The sequence below is a fragment of the Nerophis lumbriciformis genome, linkage group LG05 (genome assembly GCF_033978685.3).
Source record: "Nerophis lumbriciformis linkage group LG05, RoL_Nlum_v2.1, whole genome shotgun sequence".
Taxonomy (NCBI): domain Eukaryota; kingdom Metazoa; phylum Chordata; class Actinopteri; order Syngnathiformes; family Syngnathidae; genus Nerophis; species Nerophis lumbriciformis.
Window position 1 is genome coordinate 56,567,833 of NC_084552.2, and position 13,417 is coordinate 56,581,249.

The 13,417-nt window shown below is 41.4% G+C and overlaps 1 protein-coding gene across 6 annotated transcripts in view; it reads right to left on the minus strand.

Moving 5' to 3' along the window:
- Positions 1–612: 612 nt before the first annotated feature.
- Positions 613–13,417, minus strand: part of cerk (ceramide kinase) — a 126,297-nt gene continuing 113,492 nt past the window's right edge. For all 6 annotated transcript variants that reach the window (XM_061958946.2, XM_061958944.2, XM_061958945.2 and 3 more), the window contains one exon: positions 613–1,242. In XM_061958946.2, coding sequence (XP_061814930.1) covers positions 1,131–1,242 — 112 coding nt within the window. In that variant the 3' untranslated portion in view covers positions 613–1,130. The remainder of the gene's footprint in view (positions 1,243–13,417) is intronic.

The window sequence follows — 13,417 nt, forward strand, 5'->3', positions numbered from 1 at the left end:
GATGGTTCTTTTCCTCTTTGGTCCGGAGGACGTCCACAGTTTCCAAAAACAATTTGAAATGTGGACTCGTCAGACCACAGAACACTTTTCCACTTTGTACCAGTCCATCTTAGATGAGCTCAGGCCCAGCAAAGCTGACGGCGTTTCTGGGTGTTGTTGATAAACGGTTGTCGCCTTGTATAGGAGAGTTTTAACTTGCACTTACAGATGTAGCGACCAACTGTAGTTACTGACAGTGGGTTTCTGAAGTGTTCCTGAGCCCATGTGGTGATATCCTTTACACACTGATGTCGCTTGTTGATGCAGTACAGCCTGAGGGATCGAAGGTCACGGGCTTAGCTGCTTACGTGCAGTGATTTCTCCAGATTCTCCGAACCCTTTGATGATATATCAAATATACTGTATATATACATATATGTATGTATAAATATATGTATACATATATATGTATGAGTGTATATATATGTGTGTGTGTATATATATATATATATGTTACTTTGCATGCAGTTGGCTTTTTTATATAGCCCAATGTGACCCCCCCCAGTCAAAATGTATGGACACCTCTGCCACAGCATATATTGACCCACTATGGAAAGGTTTTAGCATCTTTATTGCACAACATGTACAAAAAAAATAAAGTGCTTCCCAGCTTACTTCAATCGACCAGAGGCGAGATGCACAACTCTCAGTTGATTGCTCGTTATTGGTTCAGTGCGCTACATGCAGTTTATTATCGTGTTAAATAAGTGAAAGTAGCATAAATAATCTTCTTCTCCGAAATAGTCCCTGAGTCATCAAGACCGGCTTGACATCCGTCTCTAATGATGTTAAAAATCTCTCATCCGGGGCAAATCTCGGGCGATTTAGCCCGCGTGGAGCCACAGGTGCGTGGCGGCGGAGCTGAGACACAGCAAAGCACTTTGCAACCACTTTGCCTTATTACCCACAATGCACCAGGGTCCTGTTGGCGTACTAGCCATTCCCCTGGCTGCTGGGTCACCGGTGAAACATTTCCTGTTCTCCCCGTCAAAAAAAAAAAAGAAAAATGAAAAAAATAAATCATGGCTGCATCTGCTTGTCTTTGCGTCCCATGACTGGACATGACGAGATGCACCACTTCTGTCCCGCCTTTAGCCCGCAGACTGATGCGGTCCGGCTTCCGGAAGCCATCCAAGGTGTTCACCGGGACCGTGCGTCTCCTCGATACCGCGGGCAAACAGTGTGATCAGCTGGCACTGGACGCTGCGAGGAAACACAACACACACTCTTACAGACGGGCCTGACATGCTAAGGGATCGCCTTCCAATTTGAGCTGAAAGGACACCAAAACAAACCAGTTTCTTGATCTATGCCCTCTCTCACACACATATTAGAAGTTCAAGTTAAAGTACCAATGATTGTCACACACACACTAGGTGTGGCGAGATTATTCTCTGCATTTGACCCATCACCCGTGATCACCCCCTGGGAGGTGAGGGGAGCAGTGGGCAGCAGCGGTGGCCGCGCCCGGGAATCATTTTGGTGATTTAACCCCCAATTCTAACCCTTGATGCTGAGTGCCAAGCAGGGAGGTAATGGGTCCCATTTTTATAGTCTTTGGTATGACTCGGCCGGGATTTGAACTCACAACCTACCGATCTCAGGGCGGACACTCTAACCACTAGGCCACTATGGACTGGACTCTCACTATTATGTTAGATCCACTATGGACTGTACTTTCACACTATTATGTTAGATCCACTATGGACTGGACTCTCACTATTATGTTAGATCCACTATGGACTGGACTCTCACTGTTATGTTAGATCCACTATGGACTGGACTCTCACTATTATATTAGATCCACTATGGACTGGACTCTCACTATTATATTAGATCCACTATGGACTGTACTTTCACACTATTATGTTAGATCCACTATGGATTGGACTCTCACTATTATGTTAGATCCACTATGGACTGGACTCTCACTGTTATGTTAGATCCACTATGGACTGGACTCTCACTATTATATTAGATCCACTATGGACTGGACTCTCACTATTATATTAGATCCACTATGGACTGGACTCTCACTATTATGTTAGATCCACTATGGACTGGACTCTCACTATTATGTTAGATCCACTATGGACTCCCACTATTATATTAGATCCACTATGGACTGGACTCTCACTATTATATTAGATCCACTATGGACTGGACTCTCACTATTATGTTAGATCCACTATGGACTGGACTCTCACTATTATGTTAGATCCACTATGGACTGGACTCTCACTATTATGTTAGATCCACTATGGACTGGACTCTCAATATTATGTTAGATCCACTATGGACTGGACTCTCACTATTATGTTAGATCCACTATGGACTGGACTCTCACTATTATGTTAGATTCACTATGGACTGGACTCTCAATATTATGTTATATCCACTATGGACTGGACTCTCACTATTATGTTAGATCCACTATGGACTGGACTCTCACTATTATGTTAGATCCACTATGGACTGGACTCTCACTATTATGTTAGATCCACTATGGACTGGACTCTCACACTATTATGTTAGATCTACTATGGACTGGACTCTCACTATTATGCTAGATCCACTATGGACTGAACTAGCACACTATTATGTTAGATCCACTATGGACTGGACTCTCAATATTATGTTAGATCCACTATGGACTGGACTCTCACTATTATGTTAGATCCACTATGGACTGGACTCTCACTATTATGTTAGATCCAATATGGACTGGACTCTCACTATTATGTTAGATCCACTATGGACTGGACTCTCACTATTATGTTAGATCCACTATGGACTGGACTCTCACTATTATGTTAGATCCACTATGGACTGGACTCTCACTATTATATTAGATCCACTATGGACTGGACTCTCACTATTATATTAGATCCACTATGGACTGGACTCTCACTATTATGTTAGATCCACTATGGACTGGACTCTCACTGTTATGTTAGATCCACTATGGACTGGACTCTCACTATTATATTAGATCCACTATGGACTGGACTCTCACTATTATATTAGATCCACTATGGACTGGACTCTCACTATTATGTTAGTTCCACTATGGACTGGACTCTCACTGTTATGTTAGATCCACTATGGACTGGACTCTCACTATTATATTAGATCCACTATGGACTGGACTCTCACTATTATGTTAGATCTAGTATGGACTGGACTCTCACTATTATATTAGATCCACTATGGACTCCCACTATTATGTTAGATCCAGTATGGACTGGACTCTCACTATTATATTAGATCCACTATGGACTGGACTCTCACTATTATGTTAGATCCACTATGGACTGGACTCTCACTATTATGTTGGATCCACTATGGACTGGACTCTCACTATTATGTTAGATCCACTATGGACTGGACTCTCACTATTATGTTAGATCCACTATGGACTGTACTTTCACACTATTATGTTAGATCCACTATGGACTGGACTCTCACTATTATGTTAGATCCACTATGGACTGGACTCTCACTGTTATGTTAGATCCACTATGGACTGGACTCTCACTATTATATTAGATCCACTATGGACTGGACTCTCACTATTATATTAGATCCACTATGGACTGGACTCTCACTATTATGTTAGATCCACTATGGACTGGACTCTCACTGTTATGTTAGATCCACTATGGACTGGACTCTCACTATTATATTAGATCCACTATGGACTGGACTCTCACTATTATATTAGATCCACTATGGACTGGACTCTCACTATTATGTTAGATCCACTATGGACTGGACTCTCACTATTATGTTAGATCCACTATGGACTGGACTCTCACTATTATGTTAGATCCACTATGGACTGGACTCTCACTATTATGTTAGATCCACTATGGACTGGACTCTCACTATTATGTTAGATCCACTATGGACTGGACTCTCACTATTATGTTAGATCCACTATGGACTGGACTCTCACTGTTATGTTAGATCCACTATGGACTGGACTCTCACTATTATATTAGATCCACTATGGACTGGACTCTCACTATTATGTTAGATCCACTATGGACTGGACTCTCACTGTTATGTTAGATCCACTATGGACTGGACTCTCACTATTATATTAGATCCACTATGGACTGGACTCTCACTATTATATTAGATCCACTATGGACTGGACTCTCACTATTATGTTAGATCCACTATGGACTGGACTCTCACTGTTATGTTAGATCCACTATGGACTGGACTCTCACTATTATATTAGATCCACTATGGACTGGACTCTCACTATTATATTAGATCCACTATGGACTGGACTCTCACTATTATGTTAGATCCACTATGGACTGGACTCTCACTATTATGTTAGATCCACTATGGACTGGACTCTCACTGTTATGTTAGATCCACTATGGACTGGACTCTCACTATTATATTAGATCCATTATGGACTGGACTCTCACTATTATATTAGATCCACTATGGACTGGACTCTCACTATTATATTAGATCCACTATGGACTGGACTCTCACTATTATGTTAGATCCACTATGGACTGGACTCTCACTATTATGTTAGATCCACTATGGACTGGACTCTCACTATTATGTTAGATCCACTATGGACTGTACTTTCACACTATTATGTTAGATCCACTATGGACTGGACTCTCACTATTATGTTAGATCCACTATGGACTGGACTCTCACTGTTATGTTAGATCCACTATGGACTGGACTCTCACTATTATATTAGATCCACTATGGACTGGACTCTCACTATTATGTTAGATCCACTATGGACTGGACTCTCACTATTATGTTAGATCCACTATGGACTCCCACTATTATGTTAGATCCACTATGGACTGGACTCTCACTATTATATTAGATCCACTATGGACTGGACTCTCACTATTATGTTAGATCCACTATGGACTGGACTCTCACTATTATATTAGATCCACTATGGACTGGACTCTCACTATTATGTTAGATCCACTATGGACTGTACTTTCACTATTATGTTAGATCCACTATGGACTGTACTTTCACTATTATGTTAGATCCACTATGGACTGGACTCTCACTATTATGTTAGATCCACTATGGACTGGACTCTCACTATTATATTAGATCCACTATGGACTGGACTCTCACTATTATGTTAGATCCACTATGGACTGGACTCTCACTATTATGTTAGATCCACTATGGACTGTACTTTCACACTATTATGTTAGATCCACTATGGACTGGACTCTCACTATTATGTTAGATCCACTATGGACTGTACTTTCACACTATTATGTTAGATCCACTATGGACTGGACTCTCACTATTATGTTAGATCCACTATGGACTGGACTCTCACTGTTATGTTAGATCCACTATGGACTGGACTCTCACTATTATATTAGATCCACTATGGACTGGACTCTCACTATTATATTAGATCCACTATGGACTGGACTCTCACTATTATGTTAGATCCACTATGGACTGGACTCTCACTATTATGTTAGATCCACTATGGACTGGACTCTCACTATTATATTAGATCCACTATGGACTGGACTCTCACTATTATATTAGATCCACTATGGACTGGACTCTCACTATTATGTTAGATCCACTATGGACTGGACTCTCACTATTATGTTAGATCCACTATGGACTGGACTCTCACTATTATGTTAGATCCACTATGGACTCTCACTATTATGTTAGATCCACTATGGACTGGACTCTCACTATTATATTAGATCCACTATGGACTGGACTCTCACTATTATGTTAGATCCAGTTTGGACTGGACTCTCACTATTATGTTAGATCCACTATGGACTGGACTCTCACTATTATATTAGATCCACTATGGACTGGACTCTCACTATTATATTAGATCCACTATGGACTGGACTCTCACTATTATGTTAGATCCACTATGGACTGGACTCTCACTATTATGTTAGATCCACTATGGACTGGACTCTCACTATTATGTTAGATCCACTATGGACTGGACTCTCACTATTATGTTAGATCCACTATGGACTGGACTCTCACTATTATGTTAGATCCACTATGGACTGGACTCTCACTATTATGTTAGATCCACTATGGACTCTCACTATTATGTTAGATCCACTATGGACTGGACTCTCACTATTATATTAGATCCACTATGGACTGGACTCTCACTATTATGTTAGATCCAGTATGGACTGGACTCTCACTATTATGTTAGATCCACTATGGACTGGACTCTCACTATTATATTAGATCCACTATGGACTGGACTCTCACTATTATATTAGATCCACTATGGACTGGACTCTCACTATTATGTTAGATCCACTATGGACTGGACTCTCACTATTATGTTAGATCCACTATGGACTGGACTCTCACTATTATGTTAGATCCACTATGGACTGGACTCTCACTATTATGTTAGATCCACTATGGACTCTCACTATTATGTTAGATCCACTATGGACTGGACTCTCACTATTATATTAGATCCACTATGGACTGGACTCTCACTATTATGTTAGATCCAGTATGGACTGGACTCTCACTATTATGTTAGATCCACTATGGACTGGACTCTCACTATTATGTTAGATCCACTATGGACTGGACTCTCACTATTATGTTAGATCCACTATGGACTGGACTCTCACTGTTATGTTAGATCCACTATGGACTGGACTCTCACTATTATATTAGATCCACTATGGACTGGACTCTCACTATTATATTAGATCCACTATGGACTGGACTCTCACTATTATGTTAGATCCAGTATGGACTGGACTCTCACTATTATGTTAGATCCACTATGGACTGGACTCTCACTATTATGTTAGATCCACTATGGACTGGACTCTCACTATTATGTTAGATCCACTATGGACTGGACTCTCACTATTATGTTAGATCCACTATGGACTGGACTCTCACTATTATATTAGATCCACTATGGACTGGACTCTCACTATTATATTAGATCCACTATGGACTGGACTCTCACTATTATGTTGGATCCACTATGGACTGGACTCTCACTATTATGTTAGATCCACTATGGACTGGACTCTCACTATTATGTTATATCCACTATGGACTGGACTCTCACTATTATGTTAGATCCACTATGGACTGGACTCTCACTATTATATTAGATCCACTATGGACTGGACTCTCACTATTATGTTAGATCCACTATGGACTGGACTCTCACTATTATGTTAGATCCACTATGGACTGGACTCTCACTATTATGTTAGATCCACTATGGACTGGACTCTCACTATTATGTTAGATCCACTATGGACTGTACTTTCACACTATTATGTTAGATCCACTATGGACTGGACTCTCACTATTATGTTAGATCCACTATGGACTGGACTCTCACTGTTATGTTAGATCCACTATGGACTGGACTCTCACTATTATATTAGATCCACTATGGACTGGACTCTCACTATTATATTAGATCCACTATGGACTGGACTCTCACTATTATGTTAGATCCACTATGGACTGGACTCTCACTATTATGTTAGATCCACTATGGACTGGACTCTCACTATTATATTAGATCCACTATGGACTGGACTCTCACTATTATATTAGATCCACTATGGACTGGACTCTCACTATTATGTTAGATCCACTATGGACTGGACTCTCACTATTATGTTAGATCCACTATGGACTGGACTCTCACTATTATGTTAGATCCACTATGGACTCTCACTATTATGTTAGATCCACTATGGACTGGACTCTCACTATTATATTAGATCCACTATGGACTGGACTCTCACTATTATGTTAGATCCAGTTTGGACTGGACTCTCACTATTATGTTAGATCCACTATGGACTGGACTCTCACTATTATATTAGATCCACTATGGACTGGACTCTCACTATTATATTAGATCCACTATGGACTGGACTCTCACTATTATGTTAGATCCACTATGGACTGGACTCTCACTATTATGTTAGATCCACTATGGACTGGACTCTCACTATTATGTTAGATCCACTATGGACTGGACTCTCACTATTATGTTAGATCCACTATGGACTGGACTCTCACTATTATGTTAGATCCACTATGGACTGGACTCTCACTATTATGTTAGATCCACTATGGACTCTCACTATTATGTTAGATCCACTATGGACTGGACTCTCACTATTATATTAGATCCACTATGGACTGGACTCTCACTATTATGTTAGATCCAGTATGGACTGGACTCTCACTATTATGTTAGATCCACTATGGACTGGACTCTCACTATTATATTAGATCCACTATGGACTGGACTCTCACTATTATATTAGATCCACTATGGACTGGACTCTCACTATTATGTTAGATCCACTATGGACTGGACTCTCACTATTATGTTAGATCCACTATGGACTGGACTCTCACTATTATGTTAGATCCACTATGGACTGGACTCTCACTATTATGTTAGATCCACTATGGACTCTCACTATTATGTTAGATCCACTATGGACTGGACTCTCACTATTATATTAGATCCACTATGGACTGGACTCTCACTATTATGTTAGATCCAGTATGGACTGGACTCTCACTATTATGTTAGATCCACTATGGACTGGACTCTCACTATTATGTTAGATCCACTATGGACTGGACTCTCACTATTATGTTAGATCCACTATGGACTGGACTCTCACTGTTATGTTAGATCCACTATGGACTGGACTCTCACTATTATATTAGATCCACTATGGACTGGACTCTCACTATTATATTAGATCCACTATGGACTGGACTCTCACTATTATGTTAGATCCAGTATGGACTGGACTCTCACTATTATGTTAGATCCACTATGGACTGGACTCTCACTATTATGTTAGATCCACTATGGACTGGACTCTCACTATTATGTTAGATCCACTATGGACTGGACTCTCACTATTATGTTAGATCCACTATGGACTGGACTCTCACTATTATATTAGATCCACTATGGACTGGACTCTCACTATTATATTAGATCCACTATGGACTGGACTCTCACTATTATGTTGGATCCACTATGGACTGGACTCTCACTATTATGTTAGATCCACTATGGACTGGACTCTCACTATTATGTTATATCCACTATGGACTGGACTCTCACTATTATGTTAGATCCACTATGGACTGGACTCTCACTATTATATTAGATCCACTATGGACTGGACTCTCACTATTATGTTAGATCCACTATGGACTGGACTCTCACTATTATGTTAGATCCACTATGGACTGGACTCTCACTATTATGTTAGATCCACTATGGACTGGACTCTCACTATTATGTTAGATCCACTATGGACTGTACTTTCACACTATTATGTTAGATCCACTATGGACTGGACTCTCACTATTATGTTAGATCCACTATGGACTGGACTCTCACTGTTATGTTAGATCCACTATGGACTGGACTCTCACTATTATATTAGATCCACTATGGACTGGACTCTCACTATTATATTAGATCCACTATGGACTGGACTCTCACTATTATGTTAGATCCACTATGGACTGGACTCTCACTATTATGTTAGATCCACTATGGACTGGACTCTCACTATTATATTAGATCCACTATGGACTGGACTCTCACTATTATATTAGATCCACTATGGACTGGACTCTCACTATTATGTTAGATCCACTATGGACTGGACTCTCACTATTATGTTAGATCCACTATGGACTGGACTCTCACTATTATGTTAGATCCACTATGGACTCTCACTATTATGTTAGATCCACTATGGACTGGACTCTCACTATTATATTAGATCCACTATGGACTGGACTCTCACTATTATGTTAGATCCAGTTTGGACTGGACTCTCACTATTATGTTAGATCCACTATGGACTGGACTCTCACTATTATATTAGATCCACTATGGACTGGACTCTCACTATTATATTAGATCCACTATGGACTGGACTCTCACTATTATGTTAGATCCACTATGGACTGGACTCTCACTATTATGTTAGATCCACTATGGACTGGACTCTCACTATTATGTTAGATCCACTATGGACTGGACTCTCACTATTATGTTAGATCCACTATGGACTGGACTCTCACTATTATGTTAGATCCACTATGGACTGGACTCTCACTATTATGTTAGATCCACTATGGACTCTCACTATTATGTTAGATCCACTATGGACTGGACTCTCACTATTATATTAGATCCACTATGGACTGGACTCTCACTATTATGTTAGATCCAGTATGGACTGGACTCTCACTATTATGTTAGATCCACTATGGACTGGACTCTCACTATTATATTAGATCCACTATGGACTGGACTCTCACTATTATATTAGATCCACTATGGACTGGACTCTCACTATTATGTTAGATCCACTATGGACTGGACTCTCACTATTATGTTAGATCCACTATGGACTGGACTCTCACTATTATGTTAGATCCACTATGGACTCTCACTATTATGTTAGATCCACTATGGACTGGACTCTCACTATTATATTAGATCCACTATGGACTGGACTCTCACTATTATGTTAGATCCAGTATGGACTGGACTCTCACTATTATGTTAGATCCACTATGGACTGGACTCTCACTATTATGTTAGATCCACTATGGACTGGACTCTCACTATTATGTTAGATCCACTATGGACTGGACTCTCACTGTTATGTTAGATCCACTATGGACTGGACTCTCACTATTATATTAGATCCACTATGGACTGGACTCTCACTATTATATTAGATCCACTATGGACTGGACTCTCACTATTATGTTAGATCCAGTATGGACTGGACTCTCACTATTATGTTAGATCCACTATGGACTGGACTCTCACTATTATGTTAGATCCACTATGGACTGGACTCTCACTATTATGTTAGATCCACTATGGACTGGACTCTCACTATTATGTTAGATCCACTATGGACTGGACTCTCACTATTATATTAGATCCACTATGGACTGGACTCTCACTATTATATTAGATCCACTATGGACTGGACTCTCACTATTATGTTGGATCCACTATGGACTGGACTCTCACTATTATGTTAGATCCACTATGGACTGGACTCTCACTATTATGTTATATCCACTATGGACTGGACTCTCACTATTATGTTAGATCCACTATGGACTGGACTCTCACTATTATATTAGATCCACTATGGACTGGACTCTCACTATTATGTTAGATCCACTATGGACTGGACTCTCACTATTATGTTAGATCCACTATGGACTGGACTCTCACTATTATGTTAGATCCACTATGGACTGGACTCTCACTATTAATAGTATTAGTGTGTGACTGCCCGAGCATTCACTCATATGCAATGCTACACCAAAAAAATCACCTATTATTATAAGAGATGTCGATAAATGCTTTAAAATATATTATCGTAAATTATCGGTATCGTTTTTTTTTAGTATCGGTATCGTTTAAGTTTTTTTTTTTTTTTTTAATTAAATCAACATAAAAAACACAAGATTCACTTACAATTAGTGCACCAACCCAAAAAACCTCCCTCCCCCATTTACACTCATTCACACAAAAGGGTTGTTTCTTTCTGTTATTAATATTGTGGTTCCTACATTATATATCAATATATATCAATACAGTCTGCAAGGGATACAGTCCGTAAGCACACATGATTGTGCGTGCTGCTGGTCCACTAATAGTACTAACCTTTAACAGTTAATTTTACTCATTTTCATTAATTACTAGTTTCTATGTAACTGTTTTTATATTGTTTTACTTTCTTTTTTTATTCAAGAAAATGTTTTTAATTTACTTATTTTTTTTTATTTTTTTATTTTTTAAAGTACCTTATCTTCACCATACCATCCATCCATCCATCTTCTTCCGCTTATCCGAGGTCGGGTCGCGGGGGCAGCAGCCTAAGCAGGGAAGCCCAGACTTCCCTCTCCCCAGCCACTTGGTCCAGCTCTTCCTGTGGGACCCCGAGGCGTTCCCAGGCCAGCCGGGAGACATAGTCTTCCCAACGTGTCCTGGGTCTTCCCCGCGGCCTCCTACCGGTCGGACGTGCCCTAAACACCTCCCTAGGGAGGCGTTCGGGTGGCATCCTGACCAGATGCCCGAACCACCTCATCTGGCTCCTCTCCATGTGGAGGAGCAGCGGCTTTACTTTGAGCTCCCCCCGGATGGCAGAGCTTCTCACCCTATCTCTAAGGGAGAGCCCCGCCACCCGGCGGAGGAAACTCATTTCGGCCGCTTGTACCCGTGATCTTGTCCTTTCGATCATAACCCAAAGCTCATGACCATAGGTGAGGATGGGAACGTAGATCGACCGGTAAATTGAGAGCTTTGCCTTCCGGCTCAGCTCCTTCTTCACCACAACGGATCGATACAGCGTCCGCATTACTGAAGACGCCGCACCGATCCGCCTGTCAATCTCACGATCCACTCTTCCCTCACTCGTGAACAAAACTCCTAGGTACTTGAACTCCTCCACTTGGGGCAAGATCTCCTCCCCAACCCGGAGATGGCACTCCACCCTTTTCCGGGCGAGAACCATGGACTCGGACTTGGAGGTGCTGATTCTCATCCCAGTCGCTTCACACTCGGCTGCGAACCGATCCAGTGAGAGCTGAAGATCCTGGCCAGATGAAGCCATCAGGACCACATCATCTGCAAAAAGCAGAGACCTAATCCTGCAGCCACCAAACCAGATCCCCTCAACGCCTTGACTGCATCTAGAAATTCTGTCCATAAAAGTTATGAACAGAATCGGTGACAAAGGGCAGCCTTGGCGGAGTCCAACCCTCACTGGAAACGTGTCCGACTTACTACCGGCAATGCGGACCAAGCTCTGGCACTGATCATACAGGGAGCGGACTGCCACAATCAGACAGTCCGATACCCCGTACTCTCTGAGCACTCCCCACAGGACTTCCCGAGGGACACGGTCGAATGCCTTCTCCAAGTCCACAAAGCACATGTAGACTGGTTGGGCAAACTCCCATGCACCCTCAAGGACCCTGCCGAAAGTATAGAGCTGGTCCACAGTTCCACGACCAGGACGAAAACCACACTGTTCCTCCTGAATCCGAGGTTCGACTATCCGGCGTAGCCTCCTCTCCAGTACACCTGAATAGACCTTACCGGGAAGGCTGAGGAGTGTGATCCCACGATAGTTAGAACACACCCTCTGGTTCCCCTTCTTAAAGAGAGGAACCACCACCCCGGTCTGCCAATCCAGAGGTACCGCCCCCGATGTCCACGCGATGCTGCAGAGTCTTGTCAACCAAGACAGCCCCACAGCATCCAGAG